At 36.2% G+C, this 19,927-nt stretch overlaps 1 protein-coding gene across 6 annotated transcripts in view; it reads left to right on the top strand.

Annotated features, from left to right (window-relative positions):
* Positions 1-19,927, top strand: part of cabin1 (calcineurin binding protein 1) — a 129,712-nt gene that overhangs the window by 13,497 nt on the left and 96,288 nt on the right. For all 6 annotated transcript variants that reach the window (XM_082188661.1, XM_082188660.1, XM_082188658.1 and 3 more), the window contains exons 13-20: positions 5,602-5,674; positions 6,736-6,920; positions 7,120-7,251; positions 9,502-9,699; positions 10,793-11,035; positions 12,757-12,910; positions 14,555-14,667; positions 15,591-15,743. In XM_082188661.1, coding sequence (XP_082044787.1) covers positions 5,602-5,674; positions 6,736-6,920; positions 7,120-7,251; positions 9,502-9,699; positions 10,793-11,035; positions 12,757-12,910; positions 14,555-14,667; positions 15,591-15,743 — 1,251 coding nt within the window. The remainder of the gene's footprint in view (positions 1-5,601; positions 5,675-6,735; positions 6,921-7,119; positions 7,252-9,501; positions 9,700-10,792; positions 11,036-12,756; positions 12,911-14,554; positions 14,668-15,590; positions 15,744-19,927) is intronic.

Genomic DNA, 19,927 nt, shown 5'->3' with positions numbered 1-19,927 from the left:
CCACCAGGCGGAGCATTTGCTGCATTTACTGCTTCATGCCAGTACAAAGATAGTCAGGGTTACACTTGACTATTTCACAGGGTTTCACACAAGAGAGTCACTTTTTTGCTTTCATGTTCGAAATAACATGTAAAAAGTAGTGCTGGGCAACGATTAATCGCATCCAAAATGAAAGTTAGTGTTTACATAATATATGTGTGTACAGTGTATAGTTATTTTGTTTATATAAATACACACATATGCATGTATATATTTAAGAAAAATGTGTTATTTATATATATATAAAATATTTATATTCATATATAATATAAATTATGTATAAATATATATATATATACAGTATATACATGCAAATATTTCTTAAATATATACTGTACATGCTTAGGGGTGTCACAATTCTCCAAATCCTCAAATTTCGATTCTAAGGTCACGGTTCGATTCGATTTTTATATACATATTTTTTTTAAAGCGCAGGTTGCTATGCCATTTTTAGACTAGACTTTTATGCATAGGCGTAATTTGCGAGTGGGACATGTCGCCACCAGTTTTTGCTAAGGTCCCCACCACTTTTGAAACATCTCGTGGCACGAATGTACCAATATAAATAAATAAAACATCTCCAGTTAACTAGCAGAGCATTCATTTCGTTCGTTTGTTAAATAAGAGGCGATCTAGCGCTGAAATCTGTTGTTTTTTAAATCAAGTGATCAAAGTGCTCGTTGCCGCTGCGATCAGTGGCGCTGATACTGTGTTCTCTAGTGGCTCGCGCACAGTCTTCACTCGGACACGCGCTACAATCCGTTGTGGAGACTTTCTATTCGTTCCGGTGAAATTACAAAACAAAATGCACACAAACGTGTCCCTGCCTGATATACAACCACTGATAAACATGATCGGTTTTGATGAGAAAAAAAACCCTATATGAGTGCGGATTAGTATGGAAGCTTGTTTCCATCACTGAATAATAAATACATAATAATAATTGCGACTTTTTATCTCACAATTGCGAGTTTACATCTCGCAATTCTGACTTTATTTCTCAGAATTGCGTGAAATAAAGTTGCAATTGCGTGTTATAAAGTCAGAATTGCGTAAAATAAAGTCGCAATTGCGTGTTATAAAGTCAGAATTGCGAGATATAAACTCGCAATTGTGAGATAAAAAGTCAGAATTCTGACTTTTTTCTCGCAATTGCGACTTTATATCACGCAATTCTGACTTTATAACACACAATTGCGACTTTATATCTCGCAATTCTGACATCTTTTCTCAGAATTGTGAGATATAAACTCACAATTGTGAGATATAAAGTCCAATTCTAAGGGGAAAAAAAGACGGAATTTTATTTTATTTTTTACCAGAGAATAGTTTATATCTCACAATTCTGACTTTATAACACGCAATTGCGACTTTATATCATGCAATTCTGACTTTATATCTCGCAATTGCGACTTTATTTCTCAGAATTGCGACTTTATATCTTGCAATTGCGACTTTATTTCTCAGAATTGCGACTTTATATCTTGCAATTGCGACTTTATTTCTCACAATTCTGACTTCATATCTCGCAATTCTGAGAAAAAAAGTCACAATTCTGACTTGATATCTCGCAATTGTGAGAAAAAAAGTCAGAATTGTGAGATAAAAAGTCGCAATTATTATTATTTATTTATTATTCAGTGGCGGAAACAAGCTTCCATAGATTAGAACCCAGAACCTCTGACACACTTGGCAAAAGTTCTGCCACTGGACCATTTCAATACATGTGAAAATTCTCAGCACTAACAACATATATTAGACCTCATTAAACGACAAATTAAACCCATTGTACTATTTAAATCGATTGCTGGACATCGTAATGTTATTGTACATACATATAATTCATGATTTAGCATTGTGTTAGCAACGCTTTTTTCCTGCTTGGCAAGCCGGCCGGACGTGACATGGGGGCGTGACAGCATCGACGATTCCATTTTTTTATTCGAAGTTCGAGATTTTTACTTAATTTCGATTTAAAATCGAAATCGTGACATCCTTAATGCATATTTGTGTATTTATATATACAAAATAGTACACACATATATTATGTAAACATAAACTTATTTTGGATGCAATTAATCGTTGCCCAGCCAGCACTAGTTAAAAAGTAAACAATAATAAATGGTGGTTATTTTTCATGTAAATCAGACAACCCCTTTCAAGTGTGTGCATTTTGACCTCCATAAGCTGCAGTAGGACTAAACTTGGACTGGGTGTTAAATTGAGAATGTATGATATATATACACAATGTTAATGATTAGTTTGTTGATTATATACAATTAGCCATCATTGTGAATATTGCATTGCACTTTGATAATTTTATTTCCTAAGGGCTGTTGTTTTGTGCAACAAAATGTAGCCCTCTAATCACAAAATGGTGAATATGTGAGTGGTGAGATATTTTGGTAGCATCTCAGAAATAAAATAGCTGAAAATTGGGAAGTTTAATACATTTGAACCGTTTTAATCACTGTTACAGTGAATTGAATGGAAACACAAATTTTTAATATTTCTAATTTAAAAAAAAATAAAAATATGTAGGTAAATACTGTTTAGTCAGTATTTATTGCTATATTAGGTATGTACAAATAAAAATGATTAGATATTCTTAGTTGTATATTTAAAAACCATGTGGGGGAACATTTGAAAAGGATTTTACTGTATTTTACATTTGCAAACAGTGTTTTTGATTGAAATTATAGTTCTTCAATGGCATTTCAGAGCAAATGCACACACACACACACACACTTGAACCCGTGGTTTACGGTGTAATGGTTTTTAAATTGTACAAACTGTATCTTCTATCCCCTTACACTAACCCGACCCCTAAACCTACCCATGTTTTTTAAGCCATTTGGTTTATGAGGACAAAGGACGTTTCCTCATAAACCATGTTTACGTTGTAATACCCATGTCATTATACTCATTTGTGTCGAAACAATATATACAAGAACACACACACACACATATTTAAATATATATTAGGGCTGTCAAGCGATTACAATTTTTTATATAATTAATTGCATATCGCACATCAAATTTGGCTGAGAATGACCCCCAAAAGATCATTTAAAGTCATTATTATGTAAAGCATCAAATAGACATTGCAAAAAGTAGCTTCAGAAATAAATAGTTTTGGGTGAACTAAACCTTAAATATTTTTTTTTATTAATATGGAAATATGAAACTATTTTTTAATGAAATTATACTTACTAAAATTGCCAGTAGGTGGTGATAAATGTCTAAATGAGTAAATAATTAATTCGTTCGATTCGTTCAAACGTCTGATTCATTCAGGAGTGAAGTGTGTGTTGCTCAGAGATGAACAGTTCTGCTTTGTCTTCATAATTTTAGTTTAGTTTTATAATTTTCAGTTCATATTTGTTAGCAAAACTGCAAAAAATATCACAATATTAACTTCTTATATTGAACTGTTGTATAAAATCAGTATCGCACTTGTGCTATTCTGGAGACAAAAACTGAACTTGTGTAATATAGCTTAACTATATGATGATGTAAATATGAGACACAAACTCTTGAGTTTTAGGGACATTGTAACTGGATTAAATATTCTCCCTCACACTGTGAGTTGGTGCACTACATCATATTCGTCATCAATCAACCGTATGAAATCCTGTATGGATTTTGTGTGTGTTTTCATCCAGCCCTAAAAAAGATTTTATTCCAGTAGACTGACTGAAAACTGTTGTAGGAACGGAAGAATGATTTATTCGAAGCATGTTTACTCGTCAGCTCATAGAGGGAAATAGCTACACGTGTTCAATCAAAGGATTTTTCCCTCAGTGGAAGATCATTGGGCACACATTCTGCTCGCACCTGCCTGGCAACTAAACTGTATTCATCATGCCATCTGAACCTGCTGGATCTCTCCCAGTGGAGCGGCTGAAAAACAGAAGGAGACCGATAACTTAATGAGTGAGCTTTTGGCAAAAACTAGGTCACAAACACTCTCTGTTGTGTAAATGAACATACATGACCAGAAAATTATAATCAAACGTAAACTGAATAATTAAAACAGTTTAACGATTATTTTCTTGAGCTAACAGGATCAATTAAAATAATGGTAATATATATATATATATATATATATATATAATTTATTCCTGTGATTTCCTGTCATTACTCCAGTCTTCAGTGTCACATGATCCTTCAGAAGTCATTCTAATATGATGATTTGCTGCTCAATAAACATCTATTATTATTATTATCAATGTTGAAAATAGTTATGCTGCTTCATATTTTTATGGAAACCATAATATATTTTTTTCAGGATTCTTTGACGAATAGTTCAATACAATTTATTTGAAATAGAAATCTGATGTAACAATGTAAAAGTCTTTACTTTTACTTTTGCTCAATTTAATGCATCCTTGCTGAATAGAAAAAAAAAAAACTGTAAAGCATATTGCTTATATTTAATTATATTATAGTAGATGGGCCTGATTTTTTTTTTGGAGGCTCTTAATTGCATGAAATGATCTTAAACTTTCACATCACTGCTCAGAAAAGCTTTTTTAGTGTTGTAACGATACTGCAACTTTGATACGATACCTCGAAAAATATCGATATTCGATAACATCTTTGATACCACGGCCATATACCACCAATATAGATAATTTAAACAAAATTTACATAAAAAAGACAAGTAAACAGTCAGTAATAAAATAAGAACAAATAAACAAATTGCAAAATATAGCACAAATAGATATAATAGAATAAAGAAACCAGTGAAATTTAAACGGTTTTAAGTTTTTCAGGTGTGTCTAACAGTAGTACTCGGGTAAGAATTATTACAGAAATTAAAGTAATTAAATGTGAAGACTATCCAGTGTTTTTTTTATTGTAAAAATGAAATACAGATTAATGCTTACTATTAAAGTTACAAAAGTTATTCAGTCAAGATCAGTGGGTGATTTCTCTTTGTCTTTTGTTCTTTGATTAACTTGACAGACAGCATCAGGTTTATTAGGCTGCTGTCACTTTAAGAGCTAACGCACGGATCCAATATACTGTTACACAACATGCGTTTTCTCTCAACTATTTACGTTCCAAAACTGACTGTATTTAATACCTGAATACTCTGCAAGATGGGCCTTTTGACATCATTCTTTATGTATTTGACCATTTAAGCATAATAAGCCACGAAAAATAAGTCAATTTGTTTCTCGCAAGCTGTTTGAGAGGCTGTGGGTGTGAAACCTGCGGGAATGAGTAAAATTACGAGACGAGTGAGTGAGAGGAGGCGGATGTGTGTCACTCTGCTGTCGGAGAGAGCGAGAAAGCGCAGCTGGTGTCAGTGTATCAGTGCTGCAGAAAAGGAGTTTTGGAACAGTTTCAGATATTTCAGTGTCGATACATATCGATTATTTTTGACAACACTAATTGGCATCCTTGACAACCAAACTTAGCTTGTTTTATTTACTAGAAGAATTTCAGTTTATCCAAATGTTCATACATTTTTCATACATTGTTCATAGGTCTGACCACTGTGTAGTTTAATGTACAGTACATCAACATCTTACACTGCCTCTTGTCTAACAGGAAATGATGCTGATGAGTCTCTGCTGCCTGGAGCTGCAGTTGGAACAGAAGTCTATGATGAAGGGCAAGAACAGTAAGAACATCACAATCAGTCAGACGTTTGTCTCGTGTTTGACATCAGGCAGGGGCGGACTTAGTTATTTGAGGGCCCTGAGCGGTTCCAGGGATGGGGCCCTAACAGTCAAACTGTGAACTCAAAACACTCTTTTTCTATATGTGACCCTGGACTACAAAACCAGTCACATGGGTCAATTTTTTGAAATTGAGATGTATACGTCATCTGAAAGCTGAATAAATAAGCTTTTCATTGATGTATGGTTTGTTAGGATAGGACAATATTTGGCCCAGATACAACTATTGAACATCTGGAATCTGAGGGTGCAAAAAAATCGAAACTTTGAGAAAATCTCCTTTAAAGTTGTGCATTTATGTTCACGATTGTGCAGCATTCACTCACAAAAATAAATGTTTTATATATTTACTGTAGGAAATTTACAAAATATCTTCATGGAACATGATCTTTACTTAATATCCTAATGATTTTTGGCATAAAATAAAAACTGATCATTTTGACTGATTTTCATGTGACTGGTTTTGTGATCCAGGGTCACATATATACTTCTTTCTATTCTGTTTTTTTACTTTCTACATTTGTAGATAAACCTCATGTTAAAAATATCTGTAACCTGGAACTTTTATTTTCTCAATGTAAAATTAAATACAATTGAATTCACAAAAAACCCCCACTAAATTCACAAACAAACTATTCACAGTTAATTAACCATATTTGTGATTACACTTTAATATTAATGCATCAACATTTCTCTAACCTGCAACTGTTGTATTTTCTCAATGTAAAATTGGATTTTTACATTCGAGCAGATGTGATAACGTTAAAATCTTAATGGTTATAGACAGGCCATGCACTATATGATAGAATAGATGATAGAATATATGATTAATGTAGGCTTCATGGTATTTGTCGGGGGCCCGCTAATTCCCCGGGCCCTTAGCGGCTGCTTACCTCACGTATTGGTTAAGTCCGCCCCTGACATCAGGAGCTCATATGCAGATATCACTTCACAAACACTGAAAAGTAATCACACAAATGTCTTGTGCTTGTATGATTTACAGTGTCTCATAGGAAGACCATGTCTGCTTCCGGAAGGGATTTTGGGGACGTGGATTCAGAGACGTGCTTTCAGTCGGATCTATTTCTCCTGACCATGGCCTCGTCTCAGAGAGATCTGTTTGGAGACGACTGGCTCTCTTTTGCCGTCAGAGTCCACTGGCTTAAAGCACGACACCTCGCCTTTCAGGCAAGAGAGCGCAGTTATTAGAGACTCACATATTTTTCTATTACATAACTTATATGGTTCTTCACAAAGGTGTTGTATGCCAGTAAGATACATTTGATTATCTTGAGTAGAGCTGGCTGAAAGTCCAGGTTACACTTTTATAAATGCGTGTGATAGTATTTTTTGCACTGTATACATGTGTGTTGATGTGCTGTTTTAGGGTGACATGGAGGAGGCGCTGGAGTGTTACGACATGTGTGTCGGTCTGCTGAAGTGTCAGACGAGTGAGATGGACAAGATCACCATCCTCCTGCCCAATCTCAGCATGGACAGTGCCATCTCTCTAGAGGAGGTACAGGACAAATCCCCTTCAAGACACTGTCACTTCTGAGAATTCATAGAAGAGCCACTCTTAAAGTGTCCAAGTGCTGTTCAAATATGTATCCATCAGCCAATGGAGTAGAAATAAATGGATATGCAGAAGTAACATTAACATGCTAGAAAAGATCAGAAACAAAACTTCAAAATTGGTTTAAAATTGAATACAAGCCTCCGCCCCCCCCAAAAAATCAAACCTTCACAATAAATTACTTTTATTCTGAAAGAATCCATTAAATTGATGAAAAGTGACAGTAAAGACATTTATAATGTCACAATTTCTATTTCTATTTCTTTTAAAATTTTCTGTTTATAAAAGAATCTTGGAAATAAAGTCTCACAGTTTTCACAAAAATATTAACGTAACTATAATATGTCAACATTGATAATAACAAGAAATATTTCTTGATATCAGAATGATGGAGTAATGGTGCCGGTTTGATCACAGGAATAAATTGCGTTTTAAAATATATTAGGTAACAGTTATTTAAAATTGAAATAATTTCACAAGATTGCGTTTTTACTGTATTTTTGATCAAGTAAATGCATGGACTTTTGAGTGCGTGTATTAGAGCTGCACGATTAATCGGTAAAAGACTGCAATCTGGATTCAAACACTCACGCAATCTCATTTATAAAGGAAAACAATTCGTCTGTGTCTATTAATTCTTTGACAAAATCACACTGGAACATTCAGATCTGTGTTCACAAGCTTCACAAACCGTCTTTTCAACCACACAGTATCATTATTTCTGGCTTACAATAATTCAAAGTATCTTACTATTATCTTACTAGCTCAGGCCAGCAGGCTTTGTGTCCACTAGTGGCACCTGTAGTAGAACTGATTTAGTGTGTATTTGTGCGTTTATGTGTACATGGGTTACGGTTAGGTTTAGGAGTAGATTTAGGGTTAGTACTGTCATGGAGAAAATCTTCTCCTCTTTGCAAGAAATCACTGGAGTCACAGAGTTCCAGATGCCACAGCTTAGACTTTATTGATGGAGACATCTAACATCTAACAATAACACTCATAGCTCTCATTTTTATACTGTTTTTATACAGGTTTGCCTTTTCTTTTCATCTTCAGACAGACTGCCCAAAAACAAGCGTACTTTCCAACTCTTTTTAATTAGCTCATCCAATCTTCTAGCTATTCCCTACAAGTAGCAAGTTGTGAAACATTATCACATGTTGAAGGCCAAAGAAGGGATTCCTATTATGCAGGTGCAAGTTGAGACCTCATTGTGCAGTCTTTGTCCATGTCTTGAAGGTCAAAAGAATTGCTTGCTATCGTTATGCAGGTGCAAACCTAGTTATTTACTAGTTATATACATAGTATTGCACACTAAAGGTTCTTTATTGGCATCTATGGGTCCATACGGAACCTTCAAAATCCATGGAACATTTCCATTGCATAAACGGTTATTTCTAGTAAAAAAAGGTTTAGATTTTTTAAATGTTCTTCACACTCAGAGAAATGGTTCTTTTAAGAACTGATCCCTGAATTGTTCTTAGGAGAAACAAAATTGTTCTTCTGTGGCATTGCTGTGAAACCTTTATTTTTAAGAGTTTACATTTGAAGCAGGACTTAAAAACATATTTTTTTTCCAATAGCTCTCCTAGGATCTATAAATGGCAAAAATGAGTCTGGTGTCCTGCCTACACTCTTCATGAGGGATGCGCCGTTTTTTGGCCGATACCGATAATTCTTTATTCGTAAGCCGATAACCGATATATTTGCAGATAAATCTAAATCCAAATTTGTATAACATTTTTAGAACCTGATTACAAAAACAGAAGTCTCACCAATGAAAGCCATGTCCCAAACACACAATTATAATGTTCTCATTATAACTTTATGTAGCATATATGACAGACTTGCGCTGCACATGTCGCACTGATCATATTTCAATCATATTTCAAGCAATTCAAAACCATCATGGCGAACAGTGAATAAATAATGCATTATTTATTGGCTTTAATATGTGGGCCAAATTTTCTTATCGGGCCGATAACGATAACATTAAAAATAAACATATATTGGCCGATACCGTACAGTTATGGATATAGTTTTTGCAGCTTAGTTTCCAATAAAATAGTCTGGATGAACTGGAATACTTTGTGTTGTGCTGTGAATGCTAGAGTATGCCTGCATTGGTCCAGTTTTGCATGATATGACCCAATTAAGTATAGAATCATATCAAATGTTCATTGCTCTGTTTAGATTGAGAAGAAGTTGAAGTCTCTAGAGCGATGTCAGTCTCTAGAGGAGATCCAGAGACTGTTTGACGCGGGAGACTATCAGTCTGTGGTGCGTTTACTGCAGCCCACGCTGAGCTTCGGCCAGGGCTCGGCACGACTCAAACCCCTGGATTACATCAGCTCTGCTCCCGAGAGACCAGCACAGCTGCTGCTGCTGCAGGTACATCACACATTCTCCTTAAACTGACACTAATATGCTATTTTATAGGCTCCTAATGTTGTTTTGGAGTCTCCGACAACAGGTGTACATTCACCCAAGGTCAGCATCACCACTATTCTCATAGTTCCTGAAACAGTTCGATAAATGATTCAGTCTCTCTAAACCCTTCCTTTCTTAGAGCATGCTCTGCTCTGATTGGTCAGATGGCCCAGTCTGTTGTGATTGGTGGAACTCTTAAGGACCCGATATGCTCATGGCAATGTCATTTTCAGACTAGTGTAAAGAACACATCCAAAGTGTTTATTTTCTTACACTTTTAATATTACAGTACATATCTTCAAAACAAGTCAGAAATCTCCACAGAACATTTTAGTCCTAAACTTCTTTTGGCTGCAGACTGCCGACAGTATTTTTGGATTTATGCAGTGATAAAAAGAGATTTCTAGATTCCAAAATGTCCTCCTGGTAAAAAATACGTTTTTTTCCCCAAACTTCTTGAGCATGAAATCATCATATTAGAATGATTTCTGAAGGATCATGTGACACTGAAGACTGGAGTAATGATGCTGAAAATTCAGCTTTGATCACAGGAATAAATTACACTTTACTAAATATTCACATAGAAAACGTTTATTTCAAATTTTAATAATATTTCACAGTATTACTATTTTTACTGTATTTTTGATCAAATAAATGCAGCCTTGGTGAGCATTCAAGAGGTCTTTCAAAATCAAATCTTACAAAACTTTTGAACGGTAGTGAATAACACATAATGCATATAATTAGGCTGTATGAATACCTTTATTCTGCAGTATACAAGTATAAGTGTTACTGGATTGTCACATAAACGCAGCCGTGTTATCTGTGGATCAGTTAGATTCATATCAGAGCTTAAAATGATAGAGCCAGCATGCTAAAAGCTAGTTATTATTGGAAATAATGACTAGCTTTACTCAAAGTGTGCGATATCCCATTTGTCTTAAATGTGACAAGCTTGACCGAACATTTCCTAAACCCTCAATTCAACAAAAGTGTTGCGTTTTCAGACACTTAACCTGTTGACTCCACATCCATCTTTGTTTCCCCCCCCCAGAGTTCCCTGCTGCGACTGAAAGACTTCAGCTCCTGCTTTGAGACAACTGAAGTGTCTCTCAACGAGGCCATGCAGCACTTGAACTCTTCATTACCCAGCAGCCCCTCTGCCAAGGAGGAGTGGGTTTCAACCATCACGGCCCTGCTGAAGGGAATTGAAATCTGCATCACTGACAAGCCTGAGCTTCTCTGTCTCACGCCGCGCTCCACAAACCTGCCTCGCCTCGCCAACAACCTCATACAGGTGTGTGTGGATTAAAGAGATAGTTCACCCAAAAATTTAAGTTAGCCCATGATTTACTCACCCTGAAGTCATCCTAGGTGTACATGACATTCTTCAGACGAATACAATCGGAGTTATATTAGAAAATGTCCTGGCTCTTCCACACTTTATAATGGGTATATGTTTTTGGAAATCCATCAAAGCGCATCCATCCGTGATAATAGTGTCCCAAACGGCTCTGCAGGGGTTATTAAAGGCCTTCTGGACTGATATTACTCTTTTGGCGTAAGTCGACTTGCGTACGGCCGTCTGCCGGAAGCTAGTTATTTTAGTCGATTAAGTTTTAAATATGGATATTTTTCTTACACGAACGCATCGCTTCACTCCAGAAGGACTTTATTAACCCCCGCAGAGTCGTATGGGACACTTTATCACAGATTTTTAAAAATATACCCTTAGCCGGGCCAGAAGCTCCGCAGCACTTCACTAAAACACACCTGTAACACGCCTCTCTGGAACAACGTCACATCATTTCACCAACAAATGGAAGTTTTATCAGAAAACTAATCAGAAAGAAATCACTGGAAACAGTGAGATCGCAAAACAAACATGATAAAAGCGACCGTTTGCTGGCATTTTTAGTTTTTTACTTGAATATTTAAAACCCAAGCATCGATGTTTTACCACAGGTTTACAATAAAAAATTATAAATTGATCATAATTAATTAATTTGTGTTAAAATTGCACATTAGTCACATAGAAATAAAGTGATTTACCGTTAGGTCTATTTCACAAAAGAAAGAGGACACACTTACTTATTCAGTCGAGGCTGTTTCTGTTTATTTGGTAGTTACAGGATATATTTACATCACATTTAGAAAGAATGGTAATTTCTACAAATATGTCACCAGGAGCTTTAACACTCCCTCGACTCCCAGTAGGCTACAGATATATTCAGTCAGAGAAACAGAAAAAGCCAAAAAAAGGTTGCTTTATTTTATGATAGTCCGGTATAAAGAGACGAGACGTCGGCTACTGACAGATAAAAAAAAAACATGATTGTTATAACCTTTATGATCTGTCTGATTTCTTCAAGCGTTCATATTTACCATGTTTACTATGGTAATGGTTAGCGTGCATAGTCTTTTGCATCGCGTATAAATATTTCTACCTTATACAGTGATCAGAATCCACATCCGATCTCAAACAGAAGGCATTCAAACATGAAAGTGAGTTTTGAGGTAAATGATTTTAAAAGTCTGCTGATGTTAGGTGACAGAATCATCCGGTGCTGCCGTCTCCCGGCTCAGGTAAACTCCGCCTCTGTTCGTAACCACTCCTCTAAACCCTGACCGGTTTCTGGCCGTCAGCCCAGAGGAAGCCCTGACAAGGCCCGATCAAGCCCCGAAAGTAATAGTGGAAACGCGACTGGCCCTGGCACACACTAGCACGCCCACTTTTGGCCCGACAGTGGAAACGCGGCTATTGACTCCCATTATAAAGCTTGGAAGAGCCAGGACATTTTTTTTAATATAACTCCGATTGTATTCGTCTGAAAGAAGAGTGTCATATACACCTAGGATGGCTTCAGGGTGAGTAAATCATGGGCTAATTTTCATTTTTGGGTGAACTAACCCTTTAACGTATCCCCATGTTTGTATCTACATGATCACGTTTCTCAGGTTTTAACTACTGTGTGTGTGTGTGTGTGTGTGTGTGTGTGTGTGTGTGCGCTCCTCTAGTTGATAGCCAACAGCATGGTCTTACCTGATGACCCCAAAGAGGCTCATTTCTCATCACTGTTGCCATGGATTCTGCTGTACCACCTCATCAAACAGGAGGAGGCAGCGTTCGACTGCATGCTGCGACAGCACATCACAGACGAGGATGACGATGGTATGAAGAAAGAAAGATAATGACATTAAACAAAGCTCAACACTTAAGATGTCTTCTATTGGTCTGGTGGGGCCAGTGGTTCAGATTTGTATTTGCCCTGCCTATATTTTCACAAAACAAATCTATAAAATAGTTCTTGTATTCAAGTAAGTAAGGTTATGACACCAACATTTTAGAGACTAGTGAAATTTTACAAACCTCAATTCTAATTTCGTTACCACAGCAAACACTGTTGAAGACAAGTGAACAGTCAGTAGTTAAATAAGAATAAATGAATAAATTACCAATACCACATATAAATACAACTGAACAAAGATACAAATTCGTTTTTTCGTACAAATCAATATTTTTTTGTGTTCAGGTACAGAAATTGAATAAAGTAATTAAATGTAAAATGACACTGCATAGTCTTCACTGTATAAATTATATATAGATTAATCCTAATTAAAGTTATAAAAGTCTTTGAGTCAGGAGCAATGAGTGATTTCCTCTTTTTCTCTTGTTGTTTAATTAACATATTATATTAGTCTGCTGTCACTTTAAGACCGTGTTTTTGTTCCCTCAACTGTTTACGTTCACTTAATACATACATTAGTCGCCAAAAGTGATGTCCGGAGGGGGTATTTGTTTTTAAAGACCCTAAAAGTTTGATTAAACATTCAAATATGAGGACTTTTTTATTTATTTATATATTTTAAAAATGAGGGATAAACAAAACACTTAACTAGGTTAAGCTATTTATCTGATAAAATTATTTGCCAAAAAAAGCTAACTACAGCTACAGGGTTTTTTGTACTATGCAAAAAAATGCATAGAAAAACCAAAAGCTAAGAGGAAAAAGCATACATTGACTACAACATGATCATTTGTGAATATTTTGTTGGTTCTCTCTTGTTTTTGACTGGCCAGAAATGATGTCTGCACAATTTGGCAAATAAAAATATCGGCTCACAACTATGCAATATGCTTGCAAAATCTTTAACCAATTTTTAATAATATTAAAATAAAGGGTGAAGATGTCAGTTTTCCTAGGCTGGACATCACTTTTGGCCACTTCTGTTAATGACTGTTTACTAGGATACTCGCTAAGACTGGCATTTTAACACAATTATGTCTGTATTTGTTCCCGAGTTCTTTTCCATACTTCTTGCACTTGAAATCGCTTTAAAATCACTTGAATGTTTAAATTGGCAAGACTTAAAAACCCATGCAAATGATAAACTTTCGTGACGATGTAGCATTGGCCCGATCGGGAAAAGAGAACGAGACAGAGCTCGTAATAAAACCAGAATCAACATCAGCTTGGCTTTTCAGAGATGGTGAGAACTGAGGGATTTGAAATGTTGTGTTTTTATTACTCAACAGGTGAGGAAGATATTTTATTGAACAGGTAAACTGCCATGTGTAGCTCTAACAGAGTTCATTGAAAAGCAGGATCTATTGTAAAGGGTCATATTCATCCGCACAGTCACACAGAACCGAAGCACAACCAAAACAATGTCCTTCTGCAAAATGCATGCAGTTTTTTTAACCATAGAGGGCCAAAAGTGACACAGTGCACGTTTAAGTATAGTGATAACCTCAGTATGTATTAATATTTGAGTGTGTTGTTGACCCAGCTGTGTATGTGTGTGTGATCTGTAGAGGATGACACTCCACTGCTGCCCTCCTCCCTGATGCTCCTGAACACGGCACATGAATACCTGGGCCGGCGCTCCTGGTGCTGCAACTCTGATGGCGCTCTGCTCAAGTTCTTTGTGAGTCTTGTCATATCATGCCGATCTCTCTGGAACATGTTTCTATGCTTCTGTAATCTGGACCTGAATTTTGTCATGTGTATTTTTGAAGTACACTGAACAAAATTATAAATGCAACACTTTTGTTTTTGCCCCCATTTTTCATGAGCTGAACTCAAAGATCTAAGACTTTTTCTATGTACACAAATGGCCTATTTCTCTCAAATATTGTTCACAAATCAGTCTAAATCTGTGTTAGTGAGCACTTCTCCTTCGCCGAGATAATCCATCCACCTCACAGGTGTGGCATATCAACATGCTGATTAGACAGCATGATTAGTGCACAGGTGTGCCTTAGGCTGGCCACAATAAAAGGCCAGTTGAGGTCAGTAAGATTTTATTCTTTTTTTCTAGAAAGAAATATATTTTTTTTTTCAGCAAGGATGCATTAAATGTGACAGTAAAGACATTTTGTAATGTTACAAAATAGTTTCAAATAAATGCTGTTCTTTTGAACTTTCTATTCATCAAAGAATTCCCTATAATCACAGTTTCCACTAAAATATGAAGCAGCACAACTGTTTTCAACATCAATAATAATCAGAAATGTTTCTTGATCAGCAAATCATCATATTAGAATAAATTTCTGAAGGATCATGTGACACTGAAGACTGGAGTAATGATGATGAAAATTCAGCTTTGATCACAGGAATGAATTACATTTTACAATATATCAACATAGAAAAGTTATTTTTAATAATATTTTGCCTTGGTGAGCAGAATATACTTCTTTAAAAAACATTTAAAAAATCTTTTCCGACCTCAAACTTTTGAATTGTAGTGTAATTGAGTTCAAAACACCACTGCACCATTTAGCTAAATATTTAGCCTTGAAATGAGAAAAGCTTGTGCAGTGTAATGATTGAGCTTGTCTGTGTGTTCAGGTGCGTGTGCTGCGGGAGACTCTCTCAGGACAGGAGAAGCTGCCGTATAAAGAGGATCTGGAGACGGCACTGGAGCAGTGTTTCTTCTGCTTGTACGCTTACCCGAGCAAGAAGAGCAAAGCCCGATACCTGGAGGAGCATTCTGCCCCACAGGTAACACACACACACGCACGCACAAACACACACAAACACACACTCTTACTAAATGTCCCTGATGCGCACAATTCATCAGTGCTTGTTGTTCAAAAGATAATTAATGTTTGTTTTTAAAATCTTTCATCAAAATAATAGCTTTTTCTGCATGTGAAAGAACTTTTAAATAACCAAGGCCATGCATGTGCAGAGCTGCCAACTCTCACTCATTCAGCGTGAGACTCACGTAGCTGACACTTTTCACACGCTCTCACGCCACACATCCATTTTCTCATCGCGAAGAAGAGGACACTGACACCGACAGACAAGAGCAGGTTACTTATGATATAAAACAAGTTATCAGCTCTCAGATTCTGTCAATTTAATTACGAAAGTCAAACATTAAATGCCGTTTTGGCGCGTGTAAATGTGACGTGACAGATCTCTGACAGAGTTCAAGCGGCACGTGAACCGATCATCTCTTACTCTTCTTTACTAGGCTACTAGTAAATAAACCCGAATGAACAATAGGCATGTTGAAAGATATAGTACAACTTACCGAAATGTATATGCCTCGGATTAATCAGTGTTTTTCAACGGCGGTAAGAGGTCCATAAAACAGGTAGAGAACAATGTCACACAACGTTACATTTACCTCAGGAAAGCCATTTAATGACCATATATAGGCTAGAAACATTAGTTATAGAGAGGAGTGTTTTGTTAAATATGTCTATACTATATTAGGCTACATATTATATTTTTACTTGTATCATTAACATATTATAAAATTGTTATTATAATAAAAAACGCATTATATTTAATTTGTTATTTTTAACCTTTAATAATATACCAGCTGACTCTGTATGTTTACAGCATTAGTGAGATTTTTTTTTTCTTGAGAAAAATTAGCATGTATCAACTGTACCTAATAATCATCCAAATGAATCGATATTGAATCAAGATGTCAAGCAATAATAAATACAGCAGCTTACCAGTAATTGTAGCATGTTGTCACTAAAATTAATGAAATTCTGTTTAGTTACCAAATGTTTTGACAATCACAACTTGTTTTTTCACATATCCCCAATCCAACCCCCAAATGATGAATACAAGTGATTCCTTGTTATTCAAAGATGCGGGAGATAAAATGTGCTCTCTTACTAAACACACATGCTCCTAAATACATTTTTCAGTTTGCACACATCTATTTTTAGTTGCAAATGTGAGTGAAACGCTTGTACTGTCGAGCCCTGTCCATGCATCCAATATTTTCAAGCTTGTTAAAGTTCATAAAGACATTGTAAAAGTATTCCACTTGAACTGTGTGGTTAAAGCCAAGTCTTCTGAAGAAACACAATCATTTTATATGATGAACAGGTTTAATTTGGGCTTTTATTCACATATAAACTTCAAAATATGGTAAACTGAAGCTCAAATGTGCTTGCTTGATGTGCAAGAACTGATAAGGTTTGTTACCGCATAGTAAGCATGGTTGGAAAAATGAAAAGATCATTTTTGGGTGAACTAAACTTTTTTTAAAGTCCCCATGTAGTCAATAATTTTATCCCTTAAAATTCATCTTTGACCTCCAAAATGAAATATTTAAATGTTCTTTCCTTGAAAATGCCTTAAAATATCTTGACTGTAACTTTACACCCTTGCCTCATTTAGTATACGTGGTTCTATGAATATGCAAATGAGCCCCGCCTCCACTCACTCACTCAGCTCAGAGATCCACTGGTTGACGATCACACGTTGATCTGATTGGATACAAGGTAGTTTGTGACATCAGAAACACCAGCGATTTCAAAGCGTGTTTTTGAGACTGTCTTTAGCCCTATTCGCACGGGATTAGTATTACCCCTGGACCTCTGTAATTAAGAAATTACCCCCTGACGTCTGTGTTTTTGGTGGCTCATTCACACGGGCAAATAAATGTTCGTATAATTCCCTCGAGTTTACGGACTTTACAGCGTGCGCCCACCCATTCACACTTCACTAGCTGAACGTGCTGAAACGAAGATCGCGCTGCAGTATTGCAATTCAAAAAAAGAACTTATTTAAAACCAATTTATTAGAGAAATATATGATATATATATTATAGAATATGATATTATTGTATAAATATATAATATATCTTCTTTTTCTTTTATTCTTTGTCCAACAAGCCTGCCTGAAGAAGGTATTATAAATACCGAAACGTCGCGATAGGCTTGTTTTTCTATTCATTTTATTTGGTTTATTTCATTAAATATCATTTTTACTCTTTCACACTTTGATTTCTTGAGATACTTACAGGATGGACGTCTTTAGAGGCCGTGTGAGACAAAGAAATGCTCCACGATACAGACTACTAAATTACACTACCACAAAAAGCGTCCAAACTTTCCAAAAGAGCTTCCATGTTGCGCCAAAATACTTAATTTGACGTTTCCATGACAACGGTCCGAGTTGAGCTTCCGGATCACGTCTTTACTGTAGTTTGTTTTCTCTTTTGCAGCACTTCATAGTTTTTTTGGAGAAAAACTATAATCGGATTGGAGTAAAGCATATCGAGAGATTTTATTGTTAATATAGTTTTAATACAGACGTAAAATGGACTGTTAAACGGCCCATAATGGTTATTACGTTCTTTAGGAAACGATAGGCTCACAGAAAAACAGCCCAAATCACAGACATGGGGATTCGCACGGGACTGGTATTATCAGAGGACCCCTGTGTTGGCCGAAATACGGTAGGTCATTTTTGGGGGAATTTTTACAGACATTTTTACAGACATGGCAGATTCGCACGGGATAAAAATCACAGACGACCTCCGCGATTATTACAAATTTACATTTACGCATTTGGCAGACGCTTTTATCCAAAGCGACTTACATTGCATTATCCTATACATTTATACATAGGTATGTGCAATCCCCTGGGATCGAACCCACAACCTTGCGTTGTTAACGCAATGCTCTTACCACTGAGCTACAGGAAAGCCGGAGGAAATTTGTACAGGAAAGCTACACAAATTACCGGAGGTCCCTAGGTAATACTAATCCCGTGCGAATAGAGCTTTAGGTTCACTGCAGTTTTAAGGAGAAAATACTCAGCAATGCTGTCGACTTATGAATTTACACATGGTTTGTCTTAAAGCACATTAAAAACGCCACATAGACATATAAACAACATTAAAAGCTGGATTTTCACCACAGGGGGACTTTAAGCTGTCCATTTAGCAAACTACGAACAAAAACACATTTAAATAACTTAAATGGCAATATCATTTTTGTCACTATCAAACTGAAAAGCACATTGAAAGAGGCTGAATAGCATTTTTTTGGCACGGACAGAGTATTATAGATTTGTGACCTAGATATTATTATAATATATCGCCAGGTCTCTGTTGATTCCCACCAAAGTTATAACTTTAAGTGAAATTGAAGATTGACGTCGTTTCGAACGAAATCAAGCCATTTTGTGTCAGTTTCAGGAGTTTGAAACTTTCCAGAAAAGTTTGCTCTGGCTTGTAAACACCTTCGAACTACCATTGGTCCGTCGCGATTACATAATAGCCTAACCCTGTGTGTTGCGTCTCTGAGGCTCCGCCTACTTTTACATGGCAATAATCTCTGGTTCAAACAGACTAGCTCTCCTGTGACTCTTCTCTCACTCTATATTCTTTGTGGCCACTGAATAATGTATCATAAACAACTGTGACCGTCACGCTACACCAATACTTTTAGGAATAAATTCCTTTTTACTGCAAATGAAGCTACTACTAAAAATGCTTTCTGCTACTAAAAATGTATTTAAGTTAATAGTGTTGACTTCAGTTACTTGAGTATCATAAGCTACTCTCTAACACATCTCCATACTCTCCTCATTTTATGTCTGTAAGATCTAAAAGCTTTAAAACTGGAGAATGAGCTCTGTCCCCGTGCTAATGAAGGTAGGTGGCGTGTTGGAGTTGGCGGTCTGATTCAGCAAGAATTCGGTGATTGATTATCTTTTGGCAGCAAGAGTCACATTGATCATTTAGCCACCCACACACTCCCATTATGCAGCACTGCTCTGTACACAGGAACTGCTGTACACACCATCAAAGTACAATACCGAGGTGTTCTGTGCTTATTTCTGTCTCTGGAGGAAACAGATTGTGTGGTGTAGATGCTGCTTGTGTTTTTGCAGGCAACTGGCAAATATTGAACTGTGCTTCG

Source organism: Leuciscus leuciscus (genome assembly GCF_965113295.1).
Source record: "Leuciscus leuciscus genome assembly, chromosome: 13".
NCBI lineage: Eukaryota > Metazoa > Chordata > Actinopteri > Cypriniformes > Leuciscidae > Leuciscus > Leuciscus leuciscus.
Note: the sequence above shows the minus strand (reverse complement) of the source record. Positions and strands in the feature narration are given on the sequence as shown.